Here is a 16,100-nt window from a genome sequence, read left to right as displayed (position 1 = left end):
TTCCTTCAACAAATGGATCACAATAATTTACAGAAATTAGTCACATATTCTGTATTTTCCACAGCACTATGGTTGTAGATAAATGCTCAAAGTTTGAAACGGCAAAGTTTGCAACAGGACTGATAGTATCGATGTATTGATACAAAAGAATGTATGGATACAATAGTCATTTGCAACAATACTGATGACTAGAGCAGGGCTAATCTGCTTTGTAAATGCAACGTTTTTAATAACTTTTATGGGGCCTAGATTATGGAGAAGTGTGCTTCTGTCCGTCCATCACTCTTACTTTATATGCCTCTTGATCTGTTGTCATATTCTCCCCCCGTGGTATCGAAAATTGTATTGATCATCGATATTTTCCTGAGTATCGTATCGAAGTTGGAAATTGTGACGACCCTAATAACTATAGTGTCTGTTTTGAGACATTTAACTCCAATTTGGTATTTGTTCTTCCACACTCCACAGTGTGTGTCAGGGTGGGCATGTGGATAAAGAGGAGGACACAGTAGATACAGTGGATAGAGGAGAGATAACCTTTGTACACATCATGTACTGTAGTCTGTGCTCTCTGACTTGCATTGGTTCATAATTAAGCCTACAGTACCTGCTCAGGCCTTTTGTTCAGGTCTTGCAAGTTTACTGGTGTGGTTGGATACCTCCTGTGGTGTTTACATAAGCAAATCATCTGTAAAACTCATATTTCTGGCCAGAAGAACTTCAAATTGATACATTTTCTAAAATATTGTAATGCAAATGCTACCCATCTCTCATCATGCCACCACACATTATACACAATGAACTTACACTTGTTATATTTGTTTGGAAACATGATGATACATGATAACACTGGAAGTTAAGTCTTTAAATATAGCTCAGAATGAAACAACAAATATTATAATGATTTTGTCATATTGTGCAATAGCTTTGAAGTCTGAAGGTAAGGGTGTTGTGTAAGCAATCCCTGGGCTGTTATTGACCACAGCTTACAAGTGAACTCTGTGACAGAGTCCAGGTCAGACAGGTTGGGATCTGGTGACGCATTCAGACTGTCAGAGGCTCATTGCTGTCTGTGGGTTCCTCTTGTGTTCTCTATGGCTGCTGCTGTCACAGGCTCCCAGGCTCCCTTCTCTCTGGACCTCTACCATTTCTCCGAGGAGCTGGGCTTCCTCCTTCCTCAACCTCTGGTAGGGAAAACAGCTTTATTATGGAATAGGGCACCCTCCGCTTTACCACTATACAAGGGAAGGCATAATGCAATATCTTACTGCCAGGAAATCACAGTACCTGGAATTTAATTGTGAGCGTAATTGATTATTGTATGGCAGGGGTCGGCAACTTTGATATGAAGTGCCATTTTCAACTTTGCTTGTCAATCATTGTGCCACTGCCACACCAAGATGAATGACTCGCAGATCAAAATTTAAATCGCCAACAGGTCTGTAATTTTATTCCACCCAAAAAATTAAAAAAAACATGCGCGCAACTGCAAATGGCTGTGAAATAGATAATTTTCCAAGGCACTTCTCAAATTCAAAATCTCAATTGTGCACTTATTAATACTGTGCGCTGCCATGCCACTGGCTAACCCTTCACATGCCAGAGGTGGCACCTGTGCCCTAGGCTGCTGACTCCTGTTGTATGGGCATGCATTGATTTGTTCAAGTGTATTTTCTGTTATATCACATGTATTCAGCCTTTTTAGTTTGTCATGATAGAGCGATTAACAGTTGTGGCTGGAATATGAGAGCTGAGAGCTTTCAACTGATCGAACTTTGAAATTGGGCATCATTTCTGTTTGCTTTGTGTATTGAACCGTATCCCTACGGATTGCAGTTTACAAAATTAATTTGCATTCAAAGCCTTTGCCAAGTCCAAGGTCACTTTGCAAACATAAATTAAAGCTGAAATACAAGCTTTGGCTCACAAGTCCTGCAAATTCGAAATGAAAGTTTCTCTATTCTTCCATCATCTGTCCTTCATGCAGGACATGGGGACTTGGACTTTATTGCGACTTGAACTCAAGTCGCACTTAAGTCGCACGTGACTTGAGACTTGACTTGAGACTCTTCCTTAAGATGAGACTTAAGATACTTGACTCAGACTCGAGATTTGGGACTCGTGACAATCTGTGTTTTTTGTTTTGTTTTGTTGCACATTAAATAAATGTTTAATGAGCTGAATGTCATTCTGTTGTACTCTAACTGTTATTGAAAAATAGGTTACAGTTGCAAGCTTAATAATTGCTAGCAATATTTTCCTCTTACCCTGAGTAATGTTAGTCTATATTAAAAAAATATATAAACCCTCTTTTAGCCACCCTCTCTATATTATCATGGGCGCCGAAACCGTGGGTGCCCCGGGGCCTGAGCAATATACATTGAGAAGGACAAATTCCCTGCTCCCGGTGCTCCTAGGGGAGAGCAGAGCAAAGAACTAACCATTCTACACTGAAATAGATATTGGTGTGATGGGTATATATACCACTCTCATACCATGTCTGTACCACTTACGGTGTCAGTCTATTTTTTATTTGTCTTTATTGAATGTTCCAAAACTGCATGCTAAGAATAGGCTAATGATTATTTCCACCCACCACTTATTTAATTTGGTTACTTCCATGTCAAAAGTTTGTAAGGAAAGTTTGTAAGGAACAAGGCATGGGGGAATATGCAAATGTGTTTGTCCAATGCTCCAATGGCATTACTGTAGTCTCTGTCAGAACTTGCTTGGATGTCCTAGTAGCAAAAGTAAACGCATAAATTAATGGCAGATGACGTCAGGGTTTAGCAAGCCCAGATTGCAGTGTTCAAAGAGGAAGGGGAAAAGAGGACAGGATGATGATATATATTATTAGATTATTAGATATATTGGAGTGGGAACAAGTTGGATAAACTGTCTAAACTAAAGGCTAGGGGGGGGGGGGGGGGGGGCGTGTGGCTTGTGTTGGCATGGGCACCCACTGGCAGAAACATAAATCGGCGCCTATGTATATTATTATCAGTTATTCACTAACTATAAGCTTTCATTGTGTGTGTGTTTTCATATTGCATTACTGAATCATTGACAGTGGTGGTGTAGTTAGGAATGTCATACCGAACTGACCTGGATAGCTAGGCTTAGATAGTGAGGTAATATGCAGTTGTGCGGTGGTAGCATGGAGGGGGGTGTTTCCAGGACGCTGGATTACACCGTTAAGCCTTCTTGAGGTGTCGTGGGCCTAACTTAACGAAACGTCGGTGAAGGAAGGTGCCCACTTGAAAACCCCAATGACATGCTTCATACTGCTGTTGGCTAGGGTAGGTAACTGGTGATTTGTGTCTTGCTTATTAGTTTGTTAGCCTGTTAGCTTGTTTTATTCTGGATTGGGCTTCTAAATGTGTTTTTCCTCGGATTTTGGCACAAGGGATAGTAACATCTTGTCCTGTGTATTAATTAATAATAATGCATTGCAATAGCCTGTTTACAGTGATAATATACCAACTTATCAATGCTGATAGGCTACTGTATGCCAATAGATAAAGGAGTGATGATAATACAGGAGGATATGCTTTGAATTCCTGCAGTGTTCTATAAACAGACCAGATGGCAGCAGATGATATAATGTTCATTACAGCCATAAGAGACTTGAGACTTGACTTGGACTTGCAAAAAAAAAAAAAAGACTTGTGACCATCCCTGTCATATGGTTTCAGATGTAAACAAAATCATTTTTTTTACTGTACCATCATGCTGCAACCTCATGTTTAAAGGAAAAGCTGCCGCCATACTACCAGCCATGGATGGATATCGCAATGCGTGTCCCAGAACTCATACGCTCTCACAAGTTGCGCTCCTGTATTCACAAGGTAAGTGTGGATGATCAACTGTCCAGGATAACCAACTGTATTTAAGGTGTCCTGCCTCAGTTCAGTGCAGGTTGCTCCCCTCTTCCCCCAGATGCCGCTGTTGAGCAGCCAGTTTCTGGAGAGACACCGGGAGCTGCGGCTGGCCCACCTGGCCCTCAGTATGATGACCATGGGGTACGCCTGGCAAGAGGGGGAGAATGACACTGTTAAGGTATCTGTCTGTCTCTCTCATGTTCTCTTTCCCCTTCTGGCACTGACCACAGTTCCCATACTGCACCACACACATTTCAGATGGACCATGATGTAAACACATTCCGGTCAAAGTTGAGCGTTCCGTTATCTAACTTGTAAACAACTGAGTTTGGAGAAAGTCACACGGTCGAATACCTACTTTGGCCGACTGGAGGATGTCATGAACTTGTATGAAGTGTTGGCTCTATCAGTCTTGAAGATTTTGTGACACATTTTCAGTGGATGAATCAGAAGCAGAGACGCTTTCCAGACACCATCCATCAGAATGTCCAACTGTCGAGGGATCATTTTTTTCTAACTCCTGCAGGACATCCTGGCTTGATCCAACACGCTTTCCCATCCAATGGACTTCAAATGGATCTTGGAAATTAACATATTGCAGACGTCGACATAGGAGGCCTCTCACTATTCACCCTGCTACCAAGATTAATTAGTCCCATCCCTATGCGATTACAGTCAGCTTAGAAAAGGTTTAGCTCAAGTAGTATTATGCTGAAAATAGTACCGTATATCAGATCAATTCAATCACATTTGCTACAATCTACAATTATGTCAATGACATTTGACTTCATCATTTTCCTTCAAGACCCTGCCCCGTAACCTGGCCGTTCCATACTGGGAGGTATCACAGCGCTTAGGGCTTCCCCCTATTCTCACTCATGCGGATGCAGTATTGGCTAACTGGAAGAAGAGGGATCCAGAGGGGTAAGGAGGACAACAACCTTCTGCATGCTGTTTGGGTTTATCATAAACATGTCCATAAGGATCTGTCCCATTTCTTTTTCATGTTCACCTTCTCATCCCCTGTGCCAGACCTTTTGACATGGAGTAAGTATGTTATCAGTCTACAGAGACAGGATATACTGTACTGTAGCATTATAATTAATGGTACCCACCTGTCATGTCAAACGCTGTTGTTTTATTTTGGATCATCCAGGAACCTGGAGCTGCTGCTCACCCTCCCAGGTGGGGACAGTGTCCGGGGTTTCTTCATGGTCACTCTGCTGGTGGAGCTGGCTGCGGTTCCGGCTCTGAGGGTGAATCTCTTTTTGAAAAATAAGCTGATTCATGCAGTGTGCTCCCATGGAAAGACAACTAATCCGAAGACTAATTGTATGTGATTGGCTGACCGATAATGGGAAACCAGAAACAGGCACAAACACTGAACAAATAGAGGACATTTTAAAGCAGTGCTGATGTATGACAAAGCTTTCTCAAACATGGCACCGTCAATGGATCTGTGTTTGCAGAGCATTCCTGTTGTGATCAATGGCGTCCGGTGTGGTGATGCTGAGGCTGTGGCCAAAGCCCTGGAGGACATCAGCCAGTCAATACAGGACATGACAGATGCAGTCAAATTGATGCAAGGTAATGACCCCAACATATTGTGGTACTTGATGTATTCATATTCATTTAGTTAACTCACATTGTTATGCATCTGCCTTTGTTTTTTTCCCCTCAAGTGTACGTGGAGCCGTCAGTCTTCTATGGAATTATGAGGATCTATCTGTCTGGGTACATGTTGACCTCTCTTAGAAAAAAGAGCATTTTTGTTTTCGTTAGTTAGATGACATTTGCACAGCAGAAGCTATTTTCGTAATGTGTGTGTGTGTGTGTGTGTGTGTGTGTGTGTGTGTGTGTGTGTGTGTGCATGCGTGTGTGTGCGTGTGTGCCTATGTACACATGGTTAGGTGGAAAGACAACCCCGCCATGCCAAAGGGGATGGTGTATGAGGGGGTCCAGACTGAAGCTATGGAGTATTCAGGGGGCAGCGCTGCACAGAGCAACCTGCTGCACTGCTTTGACGAACTGCTGGGAGTCAAACATCAAGCAGAAACTGGTAAGAGGGTTGATTATTGAACACACATGCACACACACACACACACACACACACACACACACACACACACACACACACAATTCGGTCACACTGAATAACAGAACACTGAGCTGAATAGTACATAATTTAAAACACATTCATGATGCCTGAACCAATTTCATAACTGTTATATGGAGCATTCATCAATGCTGCAATCTCGAGATAAACCACTTTTTGTGTTTGCCAGTAGGCCAGTATGCCAAATTGCACGAAATGTGGCACTGGACTCTGTCAGGCCCCCCTAAGCGCACTCCCCAAGTTTGAAGTCAATCCCACAAATGGTTCTCGAGATAAACCACTTTTTGTTTGCCAGTAAGTGGCGCTATGCTGAATTGCATGTGGGGGGTGGCGTGGTCGGCCCGGCCTGGCCGTTTCACTCTCTCCTTAATTAGAATTCTGTCAACAGCCAATCAGATTCCTTTGTTTCACTCTCCTTAATTAGAATTCTGTTAACAGCCAATCAGATTCCTTTGTTTCACTCTCCTTAATTAGAATTCTGTCAACAGCCAATCAGATTCCTTTGTTTCACTCTCTCCTTAATTGAATTCTGTCAACAGCCAACCTTTGTTTCACTCTCTTCTTAATTCGAATTCTGTCAACAGCTAATCAGATTCCTTTTTTTCACTCTCTGCTTAATTCTAATTCTGTCAACAGCCAATCAGATTCCTTTGTTTCACTCTCTCCTTAATTTGAATTCTGTCAACAGCCAATCAGATTCCTTTGTTTCACTCTCTTCTTAATTCAAATTCTGTCAACAGCCAATCCAATTCCTTTTTTTCACTCTCTCCTTAACCCCAACACCCCCCTCTGTCTCTCTCACTCTCTCACTCACACACACACACACACACACACACACACACACACACACACACACACACACACACACACACACACACACACATTTTTCCTTTGATTACAACAGTGCGGGAGAGGAATGAGAGGATTTTTTTTATCAAGTTTCAGTCAGGAACACTCATTGTGCCATGTTTGTTTTGTGATTCCCCTTATCGGATGATTCGATTTTCCCCAGCCCGCAAAGCCCAGTGTTGTGCTCCAAAAGTCACAAAAGTGGTCCTCGTTTGTTCCCATACAAAAATCCCATTGCCTTTTCCCCCTACGAACCAGCAGTGCATGCAGGGACTTCCAGGGTAAGCCTACAAAAATATGTCATCCCTGCGGTACTGAAGACAAACGGAAGGATTGTGGGCCTTTTCCTGGGATAGAATCAAGACAATTAGCCGAAATGTTTGTGACAGAAGTCATGTATGACTTCAAATTCAGACGGTCACTGAAGTGTCCCATGTGCAATATGTTACACCAGTGGGTATCTTGGGTAGCTTAGTTAACCCCCTCTGGCCATCTGGGGATAGTTGTACACTAGCACATGCTTCCCCTGACACATGTGCCGTAGTCAGTCGCTTCTTCTCACCTGACACTGAGGAGTATCACTGGCAGGTTGTAGCAGGCGGGAGGTTCACGCAATTCCCCCAGTTCCCCTCATCCACAAACAGGTGCCCCGACCGACCAGAGGAGGCACTAGTGCAGTGACCAGGACACATACCCTTAATCTGGCTTCTCACCCACAGACAGGGCCAAAATTGTGAATGTATGGGCGCCTGACCAAGCCGGCGGTAACACAGGAGCTCGAACCTGCGACCCTCGTGTTCGTAGGCAGGGAAGCAATGAGAGAAATTGAGTGTGATGACGATGATACTGCCCTCTTACTGTACCTACAGGTGCCTTTCTAATGCGCATGAGGAACTACATGCTTCCCGCCCACAAGCAGCTGATCCATGACATCTCACTGCAACCTTCCCTGAGGACCTTTGTCCATCAGCGGGCCAGCGAGCGGCTCAGCCAGGCCTTTCAGCTCTGTGTCACCAAGGTGTTGGCGTTCCGGAGCTACCACATCAACGTCGTCAGCCGCTTCATCACGGTGCCCGCTGCCCGCGCCCGCCAGCTCCGCAGCCACGGTCAGGCCTCGGCCTCGGTGGGGTGCGAAACGGTCAGCAGGGCCCCCACAGCGCTGGAGGAAAGGGGCACCGGCGGCTCAGGCATCATGACCTTTCTTAAGACTGTGAGGGACCAAACCAGAGACGCCTACCTGCCAGAGAGCGGCAAAGATAAACAGAGCCAAAAACTGACTTTCAAAGAGGATGCACAGTGCAATTAGGGCTGCTTAATCGGATTTTAATCTCAGTTACAATTTTGGATTCCCACAATTATGAAAACAAGACAATCGAGATAAAACAGTTATTATTATTTTTATATATTCATATTTTAGTTAGCCTATTTATTTATCTACAAAAAATAAGAATACTTTTATTTTTCATTTATTTCCTTGTTTTTCCCTTAAATTATATTTAAAGTTCAAAGACATCCAGCATTAAAAAGATACATTTTGCAAATGCATGATGTTGCCAAAGTCAATGAGTAATCACGTTTAATAATGATATTGATCTCAATATCAGTCAAAATAATCGTGATTTGGATTTTTGCCATAATCGAGCAGCCCTAAATGCAATAACAAAAAACAAAAACAAAAACAAAATACTAACCTAAACTAAACTTGTACCACTGTTCCTTCAGAAGTTGTAGTTGTCATAGACTGTGCTGCATAGTTGATTGCTCTGTTGCTGACAAAAATGTGTTATTGTAAGTCGCTTTGGATAAAAGCGTCTGCCAAATGACGTAATGTAAATATAACAACATAAATTATGTTGTAAACCATCTCTGGTAATCTCTAACACACTATTTTATATGTCATTAATAAATGGATGACTTTAAGTTGAATTGAGAGAGGCCTCCATTACTTGGTTTGTATCTAGCTTTGTTGTGTCCATAAACAAACCTCAGTTCAGTTTTATGGCGATGAGTGATACCCATCATTCAGTCCAAACCATAATTCAAACCATCACTGTTACTTTCCATTAAATTCAACCACTAATTTCTTCTTTAATCTGCAGTAGAATGCAAAAAATGCATCATACATGTCTTCCAGACCAGCGTTACTCACAGTCTCGCACCACAGCTCCACTTTTTTAGAACACAAGAAAATAGTCATTGCTAAACTCCCATTCCTTTTGGAAAAGGTGATTTTTGGATTCAGATCAAGTTTAGTTTAGTAATAACAAATTTATTTATTGAGCTTGTAGACATGCTAATAATTTTGTTGACAATATTACTTAGGGAATAAAAGTAAAAATGGCAATTAAGAGACAGATGCCACAAAAGACAATATGAGAAAATAAAATGTTGCAATACCCAGTGAGACCATGGGAGGGCACTAAAGGGCAGTGTCATAATTCAGACCTTTTATTAAATAGCTGGAAAAGTGGGCAATACCTTAGTGAACCAAAGGCATAAGGTCCACAGATTTTTTAGTTCTGTTAACATTGACCAGATGAAATTGTCATTGTTGTCTAAAGATTTGTTCAAATCCAGCTGAAATGTATTGAGACAAAAATCCTGTAATCCTTACATATAAACATGTTGACAGGCTGGAACCTGATCTTTCCATCGCAGAAAATAATCCGCCTTTGTTGCGTCTCCATATTAAGGAGCACTTCGCAATAGGGCAATCATCTCGGATGACAATGCACAATGCAGTGGAGAGATGCATCACTTATCAGAGTGTTACCTCAGCGCTCCTGCCATCCTCCAGCCCACATCCAGCCCTCACATGCCCCACTACTTCCTGGAATGATACAGTCAGTGTGGAAAACCCGGAGAAATGAAGGGCCGGATTGTGCCATGAGTGGCTCGTGCTGTAATATCTTCAACTTTCCTGGCTCGTCTCCACTGGTGTTTCATTACAATAACATCCTTGCAAGATCAGATAAGGCAGATGATGTGGCAATTTGCCATGACAATCCAATTCCCCAAACCTGAGCAATCTACTGTATCTTGGCCTCGCTCTTCTCACATGCTGGATATAATGAGAGCAAGTGGAAAAGCAAAAACTGCAGGAGAGAGGCAGAGCACACAGAGCCTGTCAGGATTTTACTGTGAGAGATATTTGAGTCAAACTAGGTTTGGTAAAAAAAAAGGGGGAAAAATCTAATCAGCACAAAGACAGACACAAAAGAAGGAACTCCAAGCTATTTTATCCTAATCCACAACAAATGTATTAAATGTATACTACGCACACACAAAAATTGGGCCCTTCAAACATAAACAAACTTTTTTTTACTACCATAATGCTCTTTTAATTGTTTTCGCCCGCCCTGCAGCTCGCCCGCTGCGCTACATCACTCACTGAAGATGTCACAATTGCTATTATGACATCACTGATGATGTCACAATGACTATGACATCATCGGTGATGTCATAAGACGATGTTTGGTCAATAATGATGTCAGTGATGACATCACTGATGATGTCATAGACATTGTGACATCATCTGTGGGACAAAAAACAAACAAGCAAAACAAACCAAACAAACAGACAAACAGAACCCACTTGCTCCCTTTTATATTACGATTATTGCACCATATAACTCAAAACACAAGGCTGTTTTGCTCCAATGTTTACAAACAATACAAATGTAAACAAACCATGTATGGCTTTTAGTACATGTAAAACTCTTTAAAAGTGAATAAACGGAGCAATTTAAGTTATCAGCGACAGTGACAATCATGCCCAGTATAATGTACACTCAGACGTGTTTTACACCTTGAGAAAGCATCTGTAAAACACGACAGGACGGAGGAGAGGGAGAAGTGAGGCGAAAACACCCGGGGAGGGAGAGAGTCGGGTGGCGAAGGGGACAAACACACGGGGAGGGAGAGAGTCGGGTGGCGAAGAGGACAAACAGTGTGTTCACGTCACAGTGATCTGATTGCAGTCCTCTTCCACAGCCAAAGCAAATAATCCCTTTCCTTATGGCCGGACTGTGGAGGACTCCCTGACAACCCGGCAGTAAACACAGCCCATCTCTAAGGATGTGTTCATTGTGTAGTGCATTGTGTGTCACTGCATCCCAGAACAGTGGTTGGTCTCTCAGTAGAGCTTGACATTGACACACACACACACACACACACACACACACACACACACACACACACACACACACCCTTCCCAACCCAGCGCGTACAGACGTCAAGTTGTTCAAAGTGAATCCATTGTATTGACAATGTTGTCAGATATGACCAAATACTAGTGTGTGAGGTGAAGATTTCCAAAATTATATAATGAGGCTTTGGCAGAAATGTTCCAGCATCAGGAATGAAGTCAGACTAACTTGCCAAACAAGAGCTATCAAGAATCAACTTGGTAACCTAAGTATGTCATTTTCCTAAAGGGGCGAAAAACGACATGACTATCTTGTTTGCGCAAAATTGACTCAAACATTCATATTGAATCGTTCAGTGTGTTTCTCCTTTTGGTTAGACAATCGGATTGCTGTGCGCCGGTGGTTAACCACAGGATATCCTGTGTTCTGTTATTTTAAAATTGGATTTATGATGCTTCTTATCTCAACCCATGCTGAGGCCTTTTTCCCCGACCTGTGAACGAGTTATCTTGATGGCGCCAGCTATAGGGTTTGGTTGTCTTTGACACATGGCTGTGATATCCAGAGGGGTTACGGGCCCTGGGGGGGGTGACTCTGCCCCGGCCTCCCCCGTTCCCCCATCGCCATTATTCTAACAAACATCTACATTCTGACCCATCCACAACTCAAAGTCACCTCCACACCAGGGTGGGGATTACACAGAGGCCATGGCCCCCGTTGCCCCTCCCACTGGCCGTGATGCCCTGAGATCCCTAAAGGCCACCTTGGCAGTGCCCTGCTACCAGCCTGCTACTGTCGGTTGTTTTAAAAGCGTCAGTGGTCTCAGTTTAATGTAGAATGCCCTATGCAAATGATGTGTAATTCAATCATTTTTTCCACACATTTTAGAAAAATCGCTCTTCACGATGTCAATGGGGAAATGGCCTTTGTGCCCGGCTGGCATGTGGCCTTGTGCCCTAAAACAAATTGTGACGCAGAAGGCCTTCCCCCTAAAATTTCCGAAATTCCCACCCTGCTCCACACACTCATTTACTGATCAATTATCAGACACATCCATCGCTAATTGAAAGTATAGCATTTGGACACGACCCTGAAAGCACTAACTCGCTGTCATAACCATGCTTTCAACCTGTACAGTTTTGTTTTAGTCTGCACAGGAAAAATATAGCCAAATGTTTTTCCTCCTTGTTCCAGTTTGTCTCAGATTACACAACAGTTGCTGCATCATACTTTTAAGAAATTGTCATTGTTTTATCGTTTGCAGTTTTGTAGATTTCAAACAAGCTCTGTTTCAAAACCAGAACAGTGTGAAATAAAAGCATAACATTTTTATAAATACTTTAGGACCACAGAAGGCATGAGTCTAGACACTTTAGTTGCCCTCGTGGGTGTAAGATCTACTCGCCCTACCCGATGTGCTCGGGCTCCTGCGACGACAGATGAAGTTAAAACTCTCGCAACATTTATTTTCAAAAAGTAAGGCTCATGTTGATGAGAAATGGTCCTGTAACACTTGAATCCTGATTGGCTGTTTGTATGATTCCTATTTTTTTTATGTATTGACATTCCCAAATGTCTGATAACATCAATAGCGTAGCTTGTTAGCTAATCTAAAGGTGTCGGGACATTTTGGGCATGTTAATCCCACTTGCGCGAAATACAGTTAAATCACAATGCGTGCGAGCCAGGTCTTGTAGGCGAGCAGATCTGACACCCACACCCTCCCTCAGTTTGGGGCCCCTGGGTAGTCAGTATCCCACCTCCCCCCACTGTGACGCCCAAGGACATCCATCTAGTGGTTTGAGTAAATGGGTTGAAAGAAAGATAGGACTGTTAACCCCCAGGGCCAAGAGTTTCTTCAGCTATAATGCTCCTAACAGCTCCTCTAAAGCCCCATGACCACCTCCAGACTAGGGTGAATCATCCCTCTTATTACCTCCGTCAGGCAGGCTTCCTGTTGAAGCATCTCGGAACACATCTCGGTTAAGCTGCCTTACTAAGTTGTTGAATTTCAGAGACACTTGTTTCGACTTCACTTTTCCGCTATATCTCGTTTCACTGATTTCACTGCGCAGGTAATCAAGCACGATATCAGGCCTCTCTCTCATCTATACGCCGTCTTTCCATCCAGAGACTTTTGTTTCCGTTTTGGAGCCCGACTTCTGAGTTTTCATTTCGGCGGAGAACTCCTCTTTCTTTGTAACATCACGTGTGCGGTCCGTTACAGCAGGTTTGGAAGCTTTTGATGTAGTCATCTTACAGCAACTTTATCGCTTCCTCTCCACTGACTCCTCAGAAACAGCGATGCCCACATGAAAAAAAAAGCTGTCATGTTCACAGCCAACTTGAAAGGCTGCTTTTTCAGGTGTAGGATTACTGTTGTTGCAAAATGTCCATGAGCAAGCCCAGGTGAAGTCATTGACTTGACAGGCAAGCACAGACATTGCAGGCTTTCATCCGGCCAAAGAACTGCAGGTCATTTTGCACACACACACACACACACACACACACACACACACACACACACACACACACACACACACACACACACACACACACCCTGCCTGTGATCCAGTTAGTTTTATGTTTGCGCAATAAAAATAAAATAAATACACAAAGATGACAAAGATAACATAATGTACAGTGCAGGGAGAGGCAGAAAAACCATGGACTTATTTGAAGCCTCACCTCAAAGTTAAAATTTCACAATAAGCTGTGTTGTTGTTGTTGTTGTTGTTGTTGTTGTTGTTGTTGTTGTTGTTGTGCAAAGTTCCTTCAGGCTTTGCATCTGATGGATAAGATACATGTTCAAATACAGCTCGGACCCTTAGAATAATGTCCATCTGTGTCCACGAAGAGGAGTTTATATTTAAAAGGGATTTATTTTTAAAACATTGGACTAAAGAGTACAAACAAGGTGTTTCGTTGTTCATCCAAACACCATCATCAGTTGTAATGAGTGCAACAGGAAGTAACTCTGACAAATAAATACACACACAAAAAGTCACAAGCACATTGCTTTCGGGTTGAGAGGTCTACCGGAAAGCCAAAACCCACACCGACCAGTACTACCTCATGTTTGACTCTCACCATCCACTTGAGCATAAACAAATACACAAATAAACACGCGCGCGCGCGCACACACACACACACACACACACACACACACACACACACACACACACACACACACACACATCTATGCACACACACGCACGTCACGTGACAAGCACATGGCATGAGGTGTTGAAGTCACATGACTTGTTGAGATGTAGTTACTGGCCCAACCCCAAACCAGCCCCTCTATGCCCACTCCCACTTCACTACCAAGTGTCACTCCAAATCAAGTAACACTAGCTAGCGGTGTGCGGAGGTGCCCTCCAATGAAGAGGGAGTAATGAATTGGCAAGCTATGCGATGCCCTTGCCACTCACCGGAAGAATTGGAAGCAGTCGTCACCATGGCAACCGATAGAAGCCCAGGCTGCAGCTGGGCTGCAGCGCGGCTGTTTTGCCATTGCAAATTTTACGAGGGGGAATAATAACAGGTTACAACTGTCACTGTGTAAACACATCTAGGCTAACAATCCCAAACCGTGAGAATGACATGTGAAGTAAAATGGTCTGTTTTTGTGTGCATGCAGAAATGCATTTATGGCTTTGCTACAAGTCAAGTGACCTTAGGGACAAAGTGAGCTTCTCCTTTTTTTAGCTTGAAACTTCACCGCACAATTCCGTGATTTCGTTTGAGGCTGTAAAGTCAGTGTGAGGACAACAAAGTAATGTGTGTAAATGATCAAAAATAGTGAGAGATGGAAATGAACTAAATTAATTTCCGCCAGTCTCCTGTTGCAGGTGCGCTAGCTCACATTCAAGTGTCGGAGGGTGCAACAGTCCACGACGTATCATACACTCCGCGCTGATTGGAACGGGAGGGGGCGTTGATAGGGCGAGGGGTTAGGGGCTGCATGCTTTGGGATTGGACTTGAGAGTGTGTTCTGAGTGTGTGTTTGCCAGAGAAGATCGTGTTCTCAGCAGCTTATGGTGATGCCACTTCCCCCGCTTGTGAGGTGGGGCAAGTTGGCTTTGTCCATAAAGCGCAGAGGAACCGGTTTTAACACAGCGTTGCAAGCTGGGGACAGGTGATGTCTCAGACCCCCTCCTCTGTTTGAGTTGTTCGACTTTAACATACACGTAGACGACCTCCTTGTCACCTCTTGCAAATCCATCTTCTCTGTCCAAGATCTGTACTGTACATCATGCTCGTGAAAATGGCGTTCTTCTGAGTGTAAGTGTGTTGTGTGTAGAGTCCAGACATCTGAGTCTTGTCCAGAGGAGTTTGCTTGCCTGTGTTGGGAGTCAGGACATGAGTCTACTGAGCAGCTGTTTGGTTTCCCCAATATAGAGATCTTTACACTCTTCACTGCATTTGAGCGTATACCAGGTTTCTCTTTTAATGTTTGGGAATCTGGTCCTTCGGATAGACCAAACGCTTCTCAGAGAGCCCTGGCATATATGGAATAACAACACGATTCCTTTTGACCTTGCGATCCATTTTTTCCTTTTTGTGTTTTTGTGTGTGTTTTAATAAAAGCCCACTCTGGATAGCCACAATGTTTCAAGGCTTGTTTTATATGATTCAGTTGCTTGTCTCTAGCCTTAGGGTTTGCGGGTAGAGTCCCCGCCCGATGTTGGAGGGTGCGGATCACTCCCAGTTTATGCTCAAGTGGATGGTGAGAGTGAAACATGAGGTACTGGTCGCTGTGGGTTTTGGCTTCCTCAACCCGAAAAGCCATGTGCTTGTCGTGTGACTTTTGTGTGTTTTTACAGTATTTGTCACAGTTACTTCCTGTTCCACTCATTACAACTGATGATGGTGTTTGGATGAACACAACAAACGTGTTGTTTGTACTTTTTGAGGGGGCACGGTGGCGCAGTGGCAGCGCTGTCGCCTCACAGCTAGAATGTCCTGGGTTCGATTCCCGCCTGGGACGCTGGGGGTGCATTCCACCCATGTCCTCGGTGCTCATGCCCAGGTGGGATATCTCGTCAAAAGGGCCTTTCTGTGTGGAGCTTGCATGTTCTCCCCGTGCTCCCCTGGGGTTCCT

At 43.6% G+C, this 16,100-nt stretch overlaps 1 protein-coding gene across 1 annotated transcript; it reads left to right on the top strand.

Annotated features, from left to right (window-relative positions):
* Positions 1-1,094: 1,094 nt before the first annotated feature.
* ido1 (indoleamine 2,3-dioxygenase 1) lies at positions 1,095-8,152 on the top strand (the record flags this gene model as incomplete). The annotated part of the gene is made up of 10 exons (XM_083645390.1): positions 1,095-1,187; positions 3,753-3,848; positions 3,940-4,059; positions 4,687-4,805; positions 4,914-4,928; positions 5,038-5,137; positions 5,351-5,468; positions 5,564-5,615; positions 5,792-5,940; positions 7,716-8,152. The coding sequence occupies 10 exons, from the start codon at positions 1,095-1,097 to the stop codon at positions 8,150-8,152; spliced, it is 1,299 nt and encodes a 432-aa protein (XP_083501516.1).
* Positions 8,153-16,100: the final 7,948 nt, after the last annotated feature.

The sequence above is a fragment of the Poromitra crassiceps genome (genome assembly GCF_964638095.1).
Source record: "Poromitra crassiceps genome assembly, chromosome: 10".
NCBI lineage: Eukaryota > Metazoa > Chordata > Actinopteri > Beryciformes > Melamphaidae > Poromitra > Poromitra crassiceps.
The sequence above is the reverse complement of the archived record's forward strand: the minus strand, read 5'-3'. Positions and strand labels throughout refer to the sequence as shown.